The following is a 16,877-nucleotide window of genomic DNA, read 5'->3' as shown; positions in this document are numbered from 1 at the left end:
GGTCTTGCTATGTAGCCCAGGCTGGCCTTGAACTCAAGCAACTCTGCCTCAGCCTCTCAAGTGCTGAAATTACAGGCGTGCGCCACCACACCTGGCCTGTATACAACATTTAACCCTCTTTTTAAATTAGTGTTACATCTTAGAGTACAGTATTTGTTTTGTTTTGGTTTGGTTTTTGGTCTTTTTGAGACAGGGTCTTGCTCTGCAGTTCAGGTTGGTCTTGAGCTCACTTTGTCGCCCAGGCTGGTCTTGAACTCACAACGATCCTCCTGCCTCAGCCTCCTCCCGAGTGCTGGGATTACAGGTGTGCGCCACCACGTGTGCAGGTCAGATAGTTTTAAAGAGCTTTAATCTCAGCTAGCTGTCATCTGGAAGTGATCTGATAAAATAATTCCTCTAAATCTGTTAACATAGTCCTAGACAGCACTCAGGAGGCTGAGGCAGGAGGATTGTTGCTTAAGGCCAGGTAGCCTAAACTGCGTATCAACACTCTGTCTCAAAAAGACCAAAAAGAAAAACCCCAACATATTAATAGAACTATGTAAGACCAAGAAGTCTTTTGATATTTTAGGTTTTAGGTATAAGAAGGATACTTTGGGATACAGGGACCTCCCTAGCAGTGACATTTGGTAATTCTTACTGATGACCCACTAGGTCCACAAAACGCTAGAAGGACAGTGTATAAAATACAAAGACCTGAAAGGAGAGAGTCTTCTGACAGTAAAATGGCACATGTGTCATAGCAGCAGCATAAGCAAAATCCGCCGGTTTGGGGAAGCTGTCATGGAGTTGGTGACACAGGATCTGGGGTGAGATGGAAGAAAGTCCTTCTCCGCAGAAGTTATAGTGTGTAAGCACAGTCCAGGAAGCCTCCTAGCATATGGCCCAACTTGGGGGCCATCTGTTCTTCAGTCATAACTGAAGTGTGGGAGAATGCTGGGCAACAGGAAAAGAAAGTTGGCAGATTTGACGTAGCCGTGAGCACTACGTCAAGAAATAAGAGCTTATTCTGTCAGTGTTTTGGAGCTACTACAAGGTTTTCTTTTTTGCAGAACTAGGGATTAAGCCTAGGGCCTCATCCATCCTAGGCAAATGCTCTATGACTGAGCCACATTCCTAGCCCTTTTTAAATTATTTTAATTTTTTTTTTTTTTTGAGACAGGGTCTCACTATGCAGTTCAGGCTGGCCTTGAGCTCACTTTGTAGCCCAGGCTGGCCTCGAACTCTAAAGATCCTCCTGCCTCAGCCTCCCAGAGTGCTGGGATTACAGGCCTGCGTCACCACGCCCGGTGTATATCATTTTATTTTGAGACAAGTTCTAAATTGCCCAGGCTAGCCTTGAACTTGTGATCCTCCTCCCACCTCAGCCTCTCAAATAGCTGAGTTTCAGGTGTGTGCCACCACGCCGTCACAGCAAGGTTTTTGAATAGAGAAAATTGACTTTTAGATAACTGGCACATTGTGAAAGATGCATAGCAAGTCCAGAGAGTACAGTGGCAACTAGGTGCTGATGATAAATCAACATGATTTACTAAGCATCTACTTTGTGTCTGTTTTTCTTGGACTATGATCTTAAGCCTCATATCACCGGTGAGGAGTAGCCATTAATACCCATTTTTTACAGATAAGGAAGTGAGTTCAACAGTATTAAATGACCTCCCCAGGATCACACAGCTATTAAGGAGCATACTGTGGTTCTATTATACCATATTTACTACACAGGGAGAAAGGAGAAGAGAGGATAATTTTTTTTTTTTTTTTTTTTGTCTTTTTGAGACAGGGTCTCCCTATGCAGTTCAGGCTGGCCTCAGGCTCACTTTGTAGCCCAGGCTGGTCTCAAACTCACAGCAATCCTCCTGCCTCAGCCTCCCTAGTGCTGGGATTACAGGCTAAGAGAGGATAAACCTTAAGTATTACTGTGCATATGCCTGTAATTCCAGCTCTCTGGGAAGCTGAGGCAGGAGGATCACAAGTTTGAACCCAGCCTGGACAACTTTTCAAGACCCTGTCTCAAGAAAAAAAAAAAAAATGTCGCTCAGTGAGAAGGGACTGGGTTCAATCCCCATACTAAATAAATAAAGAACTGCTAGGGTAGATTAAAGGAAGGAGGAAGGTTCAGGGAGGAAGCATAGAGAAAGACACCCACCTAATGATAAGCCCATGTTCAAGGTGGAGAGCAAGGGGCATTCTCAGGCTCCCGCCCTCCTCCCCATCTCTGTCCCCCACACAGTGACATGTCACAGAGTGGCATGCTGGCCCGCCTCGGTGACTTGCTTTTCTACACCATTGCGGAGGGACAGGACCGGATCCCTATCCACAAGTTCACTACAGTAAGTTCTCTGCCTGTGCTGAGTTCTCCCTTAGGACTGCGGGAATAGGGGAAGTAGAAGAGAAGGTGGACAGGTTCGGGGCTGCTCATGGGTTGCTACGGGAGGGTGAAGAGGACAAATTAGTCACAGATGCCTCAGGGTCGGGAGAGGAGACTCTGACTCTTGAAAAAGCAGGAAACCCTTGTCACCTTCAAAGCTGCTGCCTTCCCTCTCTCCCTGGTCTCCAACCCCATTCATTCCACCTGAGGCAGTAATTGGGGTTGAACTAATGGAGTTTTTATTTTTAAAATTTTTTTAATTTTTTTGTCTTTTTGAGACAGGGTCTCACTATGCAGTTCAGGCTGGCCTTGAGCGCACTTTGTAGCCCAGGCTGGTCTCGAACTCGCAACAATCCTCCTGCCTCAGCCTCCCAAGTGCTGGGATGACAGGCGTGCGCCACCACGCCAGGCTGCTCTAATGGAGTTTTTATTTATTGGGAAAAACATTTTAGATTACTGTCCTTGAATGATTTTACCTGGCCTCTTCTTCCCCTAAGGCTCTGAAAGCCACCGGACTGCAGACATCGGATCCCCGGCTCCGGGACTGCATGAGCCAGATGCACCGCATGGTCCAGGAGTCCAGCAGTGGTGGTCTCTTGGACCGAGATCTCTTCCAAAAGTGAGGGCCCCGGAAGAAGGGCACTGCTCCCAGAACTGTTCGGTGGACACAGAGTATCGGAGCGGCGGGGCTGGGGGCGGCTCTCCGGGATTGTACAGTTCAGCCTCTCATTTCGTTGGGTTTCTTGCTATACAAGTAAGATGTGAATACTCATTATAAAAGTTCAAACCATACGGAAATACAGTCTCCGTCCAGCCCTAGCCCCTTTGCCAGAAGTAAACAGTGTTAACAGGTCGGTGGACACCTCGGTCATGTCCTACACTGTCACCTGCACACAACTATGTGGAAATACGTCCTGTATTAGCTCCCCACATCCTCACAGCACCTCATTCTAGAAGTGAGGAAGCTAATCCCTCAGAAGGTAACGTGACGTGCCCGAAAGTCACACACCCGTTGGTCCCCAGCCAGTGCCCGCTCGCAGCCTGCTTTACTCCCAGCTTGCCCGGCTCCAGAGCGACCCCAGCCGCATCTCTCCAGCGCCCTGACGCAGCGTGTCTGGGATCTAGGTGTGTGAGCAGCAACATCGTGCTCCTGACCCAGGCTTTCCGAAAGAAGTTCGTCATTCCTGATTTTGAGGAGTTCACGGCCCATGTGGATCACATCTTTGAAGATGCCAAGGAGCTCACTGGAGGCAAAGTGAGGGCCAGGGAAATAAGGGAGGGGCAGGGGCGCTGGGGCAGGCAGGTCTTGCTTCTCAGAGACTTCCTTGGGCTGGGAAGCCCATGGATGAGTGAGACTCGAGAAACAAAACCTCTAAAAATGGAAACATGGCTTCATGTGTTTTTCGTTCGTTCTTTCTCTCTCTCTCTTTTTTTTTTTTTTTGTCTTTTTGAGACAGGGTCTCGCTATGCAGTTCAGGCTGGCCTTGAGCTCACTTTGTAGCCCAGGCTGGTCTCAAACTTGCAATGATCCTCCTGTCTCAGCCTCCCGAGTGCTGGGATTACAGGGGTGCGTCACCGCGCCCAGCTTTTCTTTCTTTCTTTCTTTCTTTCTTTCTTTCTTTCTTTCTTTCTATCTTTCTTTCTCCCTTCTTTCTCTTTCTAATTTTCCATGGGATTTACTGACATCCCCACAGGTTTGGGGCTACAAAAAGGTTGTAGGACTTAAGCCTTGTGTATTTCTGGGAGCGCTAGGCCAGAAAGGTGCTCATCTGCCATGCAAGAGACAGAATTTGGGCTTTTATCCAAAAGATTTCTTGACCTTGCACCTCAGCACTATTCTTCTCCATACCCACCTCCCTTTTCTCTACCCACTCACCCCAGGTGGCGGCCTACATCCCTCATCTGGCCAAGTCCAACCCAGACCTGTGGGGCGTCTCCCTGTGCACCGTGGATGGTCAGCGGTGAGATGCCGGGCAAGGGGATGGGGCGGCAGGGCGCGAGGGCGGAACAAAGGCCAACCTCTTTCCTGGCGCTGTCTGCCTCCAGGCACTCCGTGGGCCACACTAAGATCCCCTTCTGCCTGCAGTCCTGCGTGAAGCCCCTCACCTACGCCATCTCCGTAAGCACTCTAGGTACTGACTACGTGCACAAGTTCGTGGGCAAGGAGCCCAGCGGCCTGCGCTATAACACGCTCTCCCTCAACGAGGAAGGTGAGCGGCCCCAAGACTCACACCAGACACTTCTCCACCCGCTTCTTCAGACTTCTGTTCCTTTGCTTTTCGCCCACCAAGGACTAATCCTGCCTGATCCTGCTTGGCTTCTGAGATCAGACGATATTGGGGTGTACAGCCATGGCCGCTTTTGTTTTTCCTGATTAGTGCTGCCGTTCCTTTCTCCCTGGCAAAGAAATCCTTCTTGGGCAGGCTGTAAGGATGCTTTGGCCGGTGGCTGACAAGACTGCGGGTGATTTGTATTTCCCCAGGAATCCCCCATAACCCCATGGTCAACGCTGGTGCCATTGTTGTGAGCTCCCTGATCAAGGTCAGTGCCCCCCTAATCCTTTGAAAGGTACTGTTCTCTGAGCCCCCCGTCCCTGGATTCCTCATAGCTGTTCAGCTTTCCAGGGGGACCAGTGAAGCCTTGATTCCTTTGTGTTCTCGAGAAGAGTGAGTGCACCGCAGGGACCCACGTTTTCCACCAAGGATGTCAGTAGGAACGGACTGCGCCCCCGCCCCACTCTCACCCGTGCTGTCTCCTGCCCCCACCGCGAGTCTGGAGCCCAAAGCCTCCTGGCCCTTGCCGAGAACCAAGGGCTCAATGCCAGAGGCAGGGGGAGGACAGCACCATTGGGCATTGATTGGCCACTTCTGAGTAAGGGACACATGGAGAGGAGGTGAATGGCCAGACCAGGGCAGCTATTCGCGTCACCTGGAGCTGTGAGTTGGCCTTGAACAAGGTGTCAGACGGGGCCAAGAGCTTGGGAACAGTGTGGGCAGCAGCACTCGGAGCCAATCACAGCCCCTCGTGGGGAAGGTGGTGTTAGGAACCCTCCCCCAGGGCATCAGGTGTCAGAGTCCCTGTGCTGTTGACTCTGTAGCTGACGCAGGAAGCAATGAGTCGGGATGAGGGAGGCCAGGGCCAGCCTGCCGTCGTGTTCTGGGATGGCTGTGTCCACCGCCCTGTACCTGGGACCTGGCTCATCCCACACACCCCCAGGCAGCCATAGTAGACATGATTCTCAGCCAAAATCTTTTTTTTTGTCTTTTTGAGACAGGGTCTCGCTATGCAGTTCAGGCTGGCCTTGAGCTCACTTTGTAGCCCAGGCTGGTCTCACACTCACAGCAATCCTCCTGCCTCAGCCTCCCGAGTGCTAGGATCACAGGCGTGCACCACCACGCCTGGCATCAGCTAAAATCTTAGCCTCAGTGCCGGGGGTGTAATTCAGTGGCAGAGTGTTTGCCTCACGCAGGTGAGGCCTTGTGTTCAATCCCCAGCATGACCAAAAAACCCTTCAGCTTCACTGAACATTATAATGAGTAGTCCTACTTCTGTCACTCCATCCAGTCTTGGAGATTGTCAGGAGTGCTGGGTAAAGCTCTCCCATGAGGTACAGGGAATGGGGATGGGAATCAGGGCTAGGGATGGGACAGGAACAGAGCTGGAGTCAGGAAAGTGAAACTGGGAATCTGGAATGGGGGCTCAGGTTGAGGACAGAAGTAGCCAGGCTGACAGACGGAGGGAGGTGATCGGGTTAACAGCCCTTAGTTACTGCGGGTGATCAGGCCCACAGTCTCCCAAAGGAGCAGACGGCGGAGGCTTACATAAATGAGAGTGATGAAATGATTTCAGGGCTCCAGGAGGGTCTGTCTCTCTTACAATAGTTAAGATTCTCTGGGTTAAGACCCAGACTTCCCTGGGCAGCCTGTATTTATTAGGTTTTCAAACAAAGGAGGAGGACACTGAAGAAAATGCAGTGAACAAGGGTGTCAGACAGGGCAGGACTGGGCAGGACTTGGGAATCCCTTTAAGGACCTCTCCAAGTAATATTTTATGTTAATTTTGGAGAACTGTGTTATCTCCAGGAAGGCCTTCACTGCAGGAGTGAGATGCCTGCAGCTATAGCCTCCTTATAGATAATTGAGGTTGGAGCCAAATGTTCTCAGCTATGGCCTTATCTTGTCCTTTGAGGCACCCCAACTTCACAGGCCAATACAGGCCTCAGCAGGGACCAGTGACTCATAGAGGTTCACTTACTGTAAGTCCACTGCCCTTCAAAGGACAAGGGCCTAAGCTTTGAACAACTCCCAAGTAAACATGGAAAGCCAGCTGGTTAAAATTAGGGGCTGGGGATTTAGCTCAGCGGCACAGCACCTGCCTTGGCAAGCGCAAGGTTGTGAGTTTGATTCCTGGTACTGGAAAAAACACAACAACAACAACAAAAAAAATTGGTTAAAATTAAATCCTGCTCAGAGCTGCTTCACAGTGGTCCCCATCATGAGGTTATCTATATTTTCATTTCATAATAAAATTCAGAGTCAGTTGTTAAGATCAGTAGATACACATGGATACAAGAAGGTCTCTCAGTTGCTTAAAAAGAAAAAGTTCGCCGGGTATGGTGGTTCACACCTATAATCCCAGCACTTGGGAGGTTGAGGCAGGAGGATCTTTGTGAGTTCGAGACCAGCTCACCAAAGTGAGCTCAAGGTCAGCCTGAACTGCATAGCTAGACCCTGTCTCAAAAGAGAAAAAAGAAAAAGTTCACCAGGGCATGGTGATGAGCACCTGTAGCCTTAGCTACTTGGGAGGATTGACCCCAAAAAATCCAGACCAGCCAGGCAACATAACAAGGCCCCATCTCAGGAAAACAGAGATGAAAGCAAGGTCCCGGTAACATTTCCAGTAGCTAGTCTAACGCTTTAACTCTGCTGGTCCTTCGGACCCCCTCCCAGGCTTGGGTACTGACGTCTTTCTCTCTCCACAGATGGACTGTAACAAAGCGGAGAAGTTTGACTTTGTAAGTTCCCCTGCTGCTCAGCTGCTGGCTGCCGTTTGCCATGGCATGCTGTCCTCTGCAGCTGTCCCAATGACTGGCCCTAAGCCCAGTACTGGGCGCACCTGCCCATGCCAGGAGCCTTCTGCCCAGAGGAGGGGGAACCTGCTGGCCTGAGATGAAAGCCTCTCGCGTGCCTGCTCTCCGTGGTGGAGCTGGTTCAGGAGGGGTCCTTAGTCGAGCCGCGCCTCCCTTCCCCCTGTTCTCTTCCAGGTGTTGCAGTATCTGAACAAGATGGCTGGGAATGAGTATATGGGTTTCAGCAATGCCACGTAAGGCCCTGCGCAGAGGGTTGGCCGAATGCACGCTGGGGTTGTGTGTGTATGGACACAGGAGAGGAGGGGAGGGGCTGGAGAGAGAGGGAATGAATGTGAATCTTGGGAGGAAGAAAGTCCAGGGGTGCTGGGTATAGCAGTACACACCTATAATCCCCACACTCAGGAGGCCGAGGCAGGTTTGCTGCAAGCTCAGGCCAGCCTGGGCTATGTACCAAGACCCTGTCTCAAAAAAAACAAAATTTTTTTTTTCAGGGGAAACTTTGGCCTCCCAGCTTCCTTAGAACCCCTCATTGGCATTGTTTATTTTGGCTTTGTTTGTTTTGTCTTTTTGAGATAGAGTTTCCCTATGCAGTTCAGGCTGGCTTGGAACTCGCAGTGATCCTCCTGCCTCAGCCTCCTGAGTGCTGGGATTACAAGCGTGTGCCACCACACCAGGCCCGCATTGTTTACTTTGTGAAATAATTTCTTTTTTAATTAGCATGTATGAAATGAGAGGCAGCATGGTGGTTTATGCCTAAACCCTTGCCAAGACTCAAAGCCAAAAACCTTACTAGTGTTCCTAGACTAGACAGCTTCAGGTGTTTTTTTTTTTTTTTTTAATTTTATTTACAACAAAGGTTGTAATTTTATTTTACATCAAAGATGTGTGGAGTGTTTGCTCAGGCTCAGAAGTTTCCTTTCATGTTACTGTGCGAGGTAAACAAGGGGCCAGTTCCATCTGAGGTGTGTGTCGTTCTGTGTCTCTGCGGAGATAGCGTCTCCACTCCTCCCCACGTCCACCTCTCAAACATGAAGCGCTAAATTGGGTATCTGCTTCAGATTCCAGTCTGAGAAGGAAACGGGGGATCGCAATTATGCCATCGGCTATTATCTCAAGGAAAAGAAGGTAACTGGGAGAGAACAGAGAACGCGCCTGGGAATTCTGCTGGTGGAGGAAGGGCAGCAGGGACCGGGGACCTCGGCCGAGACCCCGACAGGTGCAAGGGGCCGTCGCTGGTCTGAAGAGAGCTCTCCCTTCTTCCTTGCAGTGCTTTCCCAAGGGGGTGGACATGATGGCTGCCCTTGATCTCTACTTCCAGGTAAGCGAACCCCCTCAGGACAAGAGAACAGGACAGACAGACTGACGGCTTCACACAGGGAAGCCGCTGAGAGGTCTGAGGGCCAAGGGCACGTCCACACTGCACCTCCGCCTCCCCCGTCCCCACAGCTGTGCTCCGTGGAGGTCACCTGTGAGTCCGGCAGCGTCATGGCCGCCACCCTGGCCAACGGCGGGATCTGCCCCATCACCGGCGAGAGCGTGCTGAGCGCCGAGGCAGTGCGGAACACCCTCAGCCTCATGCACTCCTGCGGCATGTACGACTTCTCCGGACAGTTCGCCTTCCACGTGAGTGTTTCTGCCCCGCCCTCCACCTGCCGTGAGCCCGGTGCCAAAGAGAGGACCCTGCACGCTGACGAGGCAGCGGGGGAGATGGCTTTCCGCTGGCCAGGCAGCCAGGCCGAGTGCCCTTAGGGGAAGTCGTCAGACCGTGTTCCTCGGGTCCACAGACAAGGGTGGTGCAGCTTCAGAAATGCCTTTGTGCCCTTCCCACCGTGGCTGTCTCCTGGAGTCTCAAACTTGAAGTCTAAGGAGAGGCTTTTTCTTTTGGCATGCTGACCAAGCACTCTGCCCCTGAGCGACACCCCCTACGAGGTTTCCCTGGCTGCCTTGTCTCAAGTGGGCCCGCCCTGCCTCTACTCACAGCACCCTGCTTTTTTTCTTCTGTCTATCACATTGTCTGTCTCCTTGCGCTTGCGCGTTTATTACCTCTCCTACCATCAGAAAGTAAGTTGGATGAGACTTGTCCTGTTTTTAAGCACACCGGCCACCACAGAATGCCGCTAATAGCTCAGTACATTTCCTAACCAGCCGGGCGTGGTGGCGCACTCCCATAACCCCAGCACTCGGGAGGCTGAGGCAGGAGGATCGTTGCCAGTTCGAGACCAACCTGGGCTACAAAGTGAGCTCAAAGCCAGCTGAAATGAATAGCGAGACCCTGTCTCAAAAATAAGACAAAAAAAATGAAAAGACAAAAAAAAAATTTCCTACCTGTATCAGTGAATGGAGTGGGGGGGAGGGTGCCGGTGAGAAGCTAGTAAGTCGTAAGTTGAGGTGGTCGGTGGCCGTGCCAATACAGTCCCTTAGAACAGCCTGCCTTGTTACTTTCCTAGATTTACAGGACTCTTAACTCATCCTCAGCTTCAAATTTGCTCCCCAGGTGGGCCTGCCAGCCAAGTCAGCTGTGTCCGGGGCCATCCTCCTGGTGGTACCCAACGTGATGGGAATGGTGTGCCTGTCCCCGCCACTGGACAAGCTGGGGAACAGCCAGAGGGGGATCAGCTTCTGCCAGGTGAGGCGCTCCGCGTGAAGTACTTCCTATTTTCTAAGTAAGCAGCAAGCTGATTTAATAGTTGCTACTCTGATAAAGTAATGTTAAGCTCCTACCAAGTTCAAGAAGCAAACCATATACTCGGGTTACAATTCTAGAAGCTGGTGTCTCTCTTCAACTTCCACAACTACGACAACCTACGGCACTGTGCTCGGAAACTGGACCCACGGCGCGAGGGGGGCGAAGTTCGGGTAAGGGATTTGGAAGATATTTCAGAATAGAACATTCCATGACGCTTTGGCCATACCTTCGGCTGAGGACCCATGGGGTAGGGCAGAAAGCACAGCTGGGAATCAGTGGCTTCAAAGCCACGATCTGAGGTGGGTCTGCTTTGTGTTCTAGAACAAGACAGTGGTGAACCTGTTATTTGCCGCCTATAGTGGAGATGTTTCAGCTCTTCGAAGGTAACTGCTGTGACCAGATGTATGTAGTAAGATACTCCTGGGCAGAGATCTTACTAGGAGGCAACATAGCGAAATAGTTAAATGCTTCATCTTGAGGTTTAGCCAGAATGGACATAGATTGCATTTAAGAGAGACATTATTGCTGGGCATGGTGGCACACGCCTGTAATCCCAACACTCAGGAGGCTGAGGCAGGAGGATCGTTGCGAGTTGAGACCAGCCTGAGCTACAATGTGAGCTCAAGGCCAGCCTGAACTGCATAGTGAGATTCTGTCTTAAAAAAAAAAAAAAGAGAGATTATTTTTAAAAAGTAAAGTGCCTGCCATATAAGAACTTAATTCATGGCAGTCACTGTCATTAACTTCAATGTTAAGAGAACAGTCCTTAGTAAGCAGGGTTCCTGCCTCAAGTGATTACCAACATCAACAAAATGTGCCACTGAGTGTGGTGGTGCACACCTGTAATCCCAGCACTCAAGAGGCTGAGGCAGGAGGATCACCATGAGTTTGAGACCAGCCTGGCTACACAGTAAGACCCTGTCTCAAAAAGAAACAAAAAATTGTGCCATTTATAGTGATATGTCTGGAAGCATCATATTCTCATCTCTCTGTCATGAGAGTAAGTCTCACTTGGTACGGAACACAAGCTATACGGGGCGTATGGGTCTTGGCATAGACTGTTTTACTTTTTCTGACCCTACTTCAGAAAGGACACCAGTGATTCTAAACGGATGTGGTTAATCCTACCAATTCCCACTCCCCTCAGGTTTGCCCTGTCGGCTATGAACATGGAACAGAAAGACTATGACTCCCGCACAGCTCTGCATATTGCTGCAGCCGAAGGTACCTGGAGGATCAGAGTGGGGAGGCAGGGCAGGCAGAAGGCTTTATCTACCTCTAAGAGCACTCTCACGTCCCTGAGGTTACAGGTTTGTCCAGATGGCCTGCAGCTGGCAGCTACACTGTTTATTATTGGGTCTGGCAGGAAGCAAAATGGGAAGATTTTTCTCCTCCTTCTTGGTACACTGCAGCTGCCTAGGGTCTGAACCAAAGGGCTCAGGACCCGTACCCTCTTATTTTCCTTCTCCTCATATTCCTAGGCCACATTGAAGTTGTTAAATTTCTGATCGAGGCTTGCAAAGTGAATCCTTTTGTGAAGGACAGGTGAGTAGGCTTCGTCTAAGAGGGGCAGAGTGGCACCGCCTCTCCACACTGCCCTGCAGCCATGGTAACCCTGTCTTCTTCGCCTGACCGTGATCACTGGTCCTTCGTAGGTGGGGCAACATTCCCCTGGACGATGCTGTGCAGTTCAACCACCTGGAGGTAGTCAAACTGCTGCAAGATTACCAGGACTCCTACACACTCTCTGAGTCTCAGGCTGAGGCAGCGGCTGAGGCCCTGTCCAAAGAGAACTTAGAAAGCATGGTGTGAGCAGAGGTCACGGACAGAAGAAGCACGAACTGGCCACTTACTTGACTCATAAACATCAAAGTGCTATGTAGGGCTGCTTCAGTGGGGACCAAGAAAGCCATATGGTGACACAGGCCAGTGATTTGCATCAGATACCCCAATCCTTCAGCAGATAGAAAAGAGAAGGACCAGAAGATGCCTACAATAGAGCTATCTACAGAGCTTCAAGGTATGGCCTAATGGACCGGCTCACTCAAAACTGTCCCAGGTCTTCACCCAGGTCCCCTTTTCCTCCTGCTGAAGAAACCACCAGGACAGAGAGATACTCCAGTGAAGAAACTCTAACTACCACGAACACGTATATATCACAGAACAAGAGAAAGGGGTCTCTGCACTTGGCTTCAGCAGACTGAAGAGATCTGTCCCCTTGGCCAGGACATGCTGCTGCTACTGCTAACCATTTTACAGACAGAGAAAGTACTTTGCGCTCAAATAAACTTTAATGACACAAATTATTATTTTTGCTGAATTCTCCCCTAGAGGTATCCGGCTTCATCACCATCACAGAAGGTAGACTAAGACAGAACCACAGCATCAGACAGCCCACACGATACATATTCCGTGCACATGTTCACTTACCCCACCAGGTTTTCCTCAGCCCTGAATAATGCTTCAGGTTAAGTGTATTCTGTCGCCAAGGGGAAAGGGGTTTGGATCGGAACAGACCCAAAAATGGATGCTGCAAAACCTGGGGCCTTCCTCTTTCCTCTGAAGTTTTAACTGTGGCAGAAATTAAGACAGAACTTCCCAGGAATAAAGTTGCTGGCACTGATCCCCCAGGTATCAGTCTAGCGTCTCTTCCCTTTGGTCACAGTTGTAACTGGCAGTGATTAGGACAGATGCCTCGGTGTCAGGGTGAGGACTGCTGCAGCCATGTGGGGCTGAGGGTCTGTGCATGGAGGTACAGGGAAGGAGGGCTGTGTTCTCACTCAGACCTACTGAGTCATTAAAGCACTGACGGAACCAGAGCCCACACTCTGCAGGTGCTGTAGAGAAAGGTCCAAGTCACTGACTGTACAGCGCCTACAGCCAGAGGTAGAAATGATTCACTTTTTTTTTTGTCTTTTTGAGACAGGGTCTCGCTATGCAGTTCAGGCCAGCCTTGAGCTCACTTTGTAGCCCAGGCTGGTCTCAAACTCACAACAATCCTCCTGCCTCAGCCTGAAATAATTCACTCTTGAGAGATGTGGTACAGCCCTCAAAACAACTTACACGTGGGTGTAAGGAAGGAGAGGTAATACAGTGATGAATACATAATTGAAACAGCTGAAAGACAAGACTCCAGAGCCAGGCATGGTGGCGCACACCTGTCATCCCAGCACTCCTGAGGCTTAAGCAGCAGGATCCTTGCAAGTTCTTTTTTGTTTGTTTGTCTTTTTTTGCGGGGTGGGGGTGAGGTCTTGTACCAGGAACCGAACTCACAACCTTGCACTTGCCAGACAGGCGCTGTGCCGCTGACCTAATCCCCAGCCCCTTTTTTGTCTTTTTGAGACAGGGTCTCACTATGCAGTTCAGGGTGGCCTTGAGCTCACTGTGTAGTCCAGGCTGGTCTCAAACTTGCAAGGATCTTCCTGCCTCAGCCTCCCAAGTGCTGGGATTATAGGCATGTGCCACCACGCCCAGTGATCCTTGCAAGTTAGGGTTAGACCAGCCTGGGCTATAAAGGGAGCTCAAGGACAGCCTTAACTGCATAGCAAGACCCTGCCTCAAAAAGGGAAAAAAAAAAAAGACTCCAGAACTGAATAGTCTCACAAAGGCCTGAGGCTGGACAGGCAGAGACTGAAGAAACCAAGTCAGGGAACATATGTCCACGGTTGTCCAGGGAACTGGCAGTACTCTGAGGGGAAAGCTTGGCTGTATGCTTAGCTCTCTCCGGGAAGGAGATAGAAGACCACGACTTAAGAGAATGCACAGGACTTGACACTGAACCGTGGGGGCAGAGGTTGCTTCGGGCAATGTAAAACAGTCTCAGACACTTGGAACTGAAAGCTGGCCAAGAGCACAATTAATTGGGGACTCCAGTAAGGCACCCATTAGAGACCCTCAGGCACCTCAAGCCCGGAATGAGTCAGGAGCTCTCCGTCCCAAAGAGCAAAAGCAGGCACCACTGGTCCCCGGAAATCTGTCTGTAGCGTGTGGACCACAGAGACCCGGCTCACATCCACCAGGCTCAGCTTCTGGGCCTCATACTCCAGCAGCAGCCCCACCTTCTCGGGCTGCCCGATGCCCTCGATCGGGGCTTTCTCGTTGGCCAACATGCTGTGCCACTTGCGCTGGGCGTAGGAGAACACCCACGATCGGTCGTCAACACCGATGCAGCTATCCCGGGCCAGGTCCGCATCTGCCACTCCTATTCGGAACTGCTGGGAGCGCTTCACTGTCACTTCCCAGTAGTGTCTGCCACTGGTGACCGCTGTGTCCGCCAGCACCACAGCCCACTCCCGGAACCGCTCCACGTTCAGGGCTACCTTGGTGGGCTCCAGTCCCACCAAGCCGTATTTGACACCCGTGTCACCTCTGAAGAGTGCCAGACTGCTGTGGGCGGTTTTTTCTTCCAGTTTGAAACTGATGCCTGCGGGCAGAGCAAAAAGACTGGATAATGACAGAGCTCTAGGGCTGGCGATAGGCTTCCATCTGACGCAGGCAGCCAGAAGATCACGAGGAATGTCAGGCAGGCGAGAAAGGGGAGGATGTCGCTTTAGTACGGGAAGCCCAAGGGGCCGAAAACCTCGGACTGGGGAACCCTGCCCTCAAAAAAAAAAAAATCCCCAAGGTTTGGAATCTCAAAGCAGATGAGGGAGGAGAAAGAACTCCAGGGGGTTGGAGTTCTCTGGGCAGGCTCCGAGAATAAAAACGAAGTATTTTGGAGGCAGAAGAGTAAAAGGTGATAACCCTACCTCTCCGGGAGTCCCCGGGGGCAATCCCCCATCGTTTCGCTGCCCAGAGGCACAAGCGCCAAGAACGCGCAAAGGGCAGCGCCATCTTGCGCCACGGATGCGCAGGACACGCCCCGGCGCCGAAGACGGCCTACTTCCGGCAGCTCCCGGGCGTCGCGCAGTGAGATGACGTAAGGGGTCCAAGGCCGTCAGGGGGAGCCGACGTCACAGTGGTTCTGACGTTCTGACGCAGAGTGTTGGGAGGAGTGCCGATCACGTTTGAATCAAACAGGACCAGCCGAGATAAGGAGTAACCAGATGTTTCCAACCATGTATTCTAGAATTAAGTGACAGGGGCTGGGGATTTAGCTCAGCGGCACAGCGCCTGTCTGGCAAGCGTAAGGTTGTGAGTATCGTGAGTTCGATTCCCGATACCGGGGAAAAAAAAAAAACGAACAACAACATAGAATTAAGCAATAATGAGGTGAGCCAGGCTTCCGTGTGTGGCTCTGGGCAAATAGCTTAAATTTTGTGAGCCTTAGCATTTTCATTTGTGAAACAAATAATGAATCTCATATCTTCCTACAAAGAAGTTCTGGGTTCGATCCCCCACCTCTCAAAATAATAATAGTAATAATTTAGAATACAGCTTGGCGCCGGACATGGTGGCACACGCCTGTAATCCCACCACTCGGGAGGCTGAAGCAGGAGGATCGTTACGAGTTCGAGACCAGCCTGGGCTACAAAGTGAGTTCAAGGCCAGCCTGAACTGCATAGCGAGACCCTGTCTCAAAAGGCCAAAAAAAAGGGGGGCTGGGGATTTAGCTCAGCGGCACAGCGCCTGCCTGGCAAGTGCAAGGTCGTGAGTTCGATTCCCGGTACAGGGGGGGAAAAAAAAAAAAAAAAAAAAGAAAGAAAGAAAAGAAAAATAGAATACAGCTTTGCAAATAGCAATCACTGAGTAAGTGGCAGTTTATAGTAAGTACTGACTAAATAAGTAAATAAATAATGTACATGTTGGTTTTGTATTTTCAGGCCTGAAGGAGGATAGTTAATGGGAATTATCGGGGTGTTTTTTGAGACAATATTACTGTGTAACTCAGGCTGGCCTCTAACTCTCAGCAATCCTGCCACAGCCTCTCAAGTGCTGGCCTAGGCCGGTAATATGGTATTTTGGTTTAGGGTGGCACAGGTATTAGGTGATTGTATAAACATTTTGATCTGCTTGAAGCCTTGTGTCTCTTGCTTTCTAAATGTTTCAATCCGTTTTACTTCTCAGGGTTATAATGAGCTCAATATCAACGTCCCGCCTCCACCCTCCCACCCCTTGAGTGATTTTAGATTTTTAAAAGCCTAAAAATTTGCTGGGCAAGGTGGTGCATTCCTGGAATCCCAGCACTGTGAGGCTGAGGATGGCCAGAACTTGGAGGGCAGCCAAGCTGCCTAGGTCAGGACTGGCCTGGACTGCATAGCTAGGCCCTGGCTCGGAGAGGAAAGGAGAGGAGAGAAGGGGAGGGGAGGGGATGGGTGGGCACGGAAAGGAAAGGAAAGGAAAGTGGAAGGGAGCTGGATGTGGTGGTGCACGCCTGCAATGGGGAGGCAGAGGCAGGAGAATTGTTGTGAGTTGGAGGCCAGTCTGGGCTACAAAGTGAGCTCCAGGCCAGCCTGAACTTCAAAAAGACCGAGAAAAAAAAAAAAAAAAAGAGGGAGGGGACGGGTGAGGAGGGGAGAGCGGGTAAGGGATGGGGAGGGGAAGAGGAGGGGAAAGAAAAGGAAAGAGGAAAAAAAAAGCCTAAAAATTTAACCAAAAATTCTTCTGCTGTCCAAGTTCTAACAACTCTTCCAGGGGTCTTGGCCCTGGTTCAGATCACTGTCATCCATGGCCTGAATGAGGATTTTGTCATTAGAGCAAAAAAGTTTTAATGTGTAGCATGGTAGCTCCATCTGATTCTGCACAGTCAGAGTGAAATTTCAAAGCACAAATCAGATCCTACCACTCCCCTACCT

At 50.6% G+C, this 16,877-nt stretch overlaps 2 protein-coding genes across 2 annotated transcripts; one reads left to right on the top strand and one right to left on the bottom strand.

Moving 5' to 3' along the window:
* Positions 1 to 2,230: 2,230 nt before the first annotated feature.
* On the top strand, positions 2,231 to 12,450 carry Gls2 (glutaminase 2 (liver, mitochondrial); the record flags this gene model as incomplete). The annotated part of the gene is given in 17 exon segments (XM_005397316.2): positions 2,231 to 2,330; positions 2,866 to 2,987; positions 3,494 to 3,623; positions 4,250 to 4,329; positions 4,415 to 4,578; positions 4,851 to 4,909; positions 7,350 to 7,382; positions 7,632 to 7,690; positions 8,516 to 8,582; positions 8,725 to 8,775; positions 8,904 to 9,080; positions 9,952 to 10,083; positions 10,221 to 10,313; positions 10,465 to 10,526; positions 11,291 to 11,367; positions 11,625 to 11,688; positions 11,799 to 12,450. Coding segments are annotated over 17 exon segments (1,627 nt in total), but the record flags the coding sequence as incomplete, so codon positions are not given.
* Positions 12,451 to 13,803: 1,353 nt separating this feature from the next.
* Positions 13,804 to 15,560, bottom strand: Spryd4 (SPRY domain containing 4). Its single transcript, XM_005397315.2, has 2 exons — positions 14,892 to 15,560; positions 13,804 to 14,566 (listed from the first exon to the last, which is right to left on the bottom strand). Exons 1-2 carry the CDS (start codon positions 14,974 to 14,976, stop codon positions 14,028 to 14,030), a joined length of 624 nt encoding a protein of 207 aa, XP_005397372.1. The 5' UTR covers positions 14,977 to 15,560; the 3' UTR covers positions 13,804 to 14,027.
* Between the last annotated feature and the right edge of the window lie 1,317 nt (positions 15,561 to 16,877).

Source organism: Chinchilla lanigera, unplaced genomic scaffold (assembly GCF_000276665.1).
Source record: "Chinchilla lanigera isolate Chin_1 unplaced genomic scaffold, ChiLan1.0 scaffold00057, whole genome shotgun sequence".
NCBI lineage: Eukaryota > Metazoa > Chordata > Mammalia > Rodentia > Chinchillidae > Chinchilla > Chinchilla lanigera.
The sequence above is the reverse complement of the archived record's forward strand: the minus strand, read 5'-3'. Positions and strand labels throughout refer to the sequence as shown.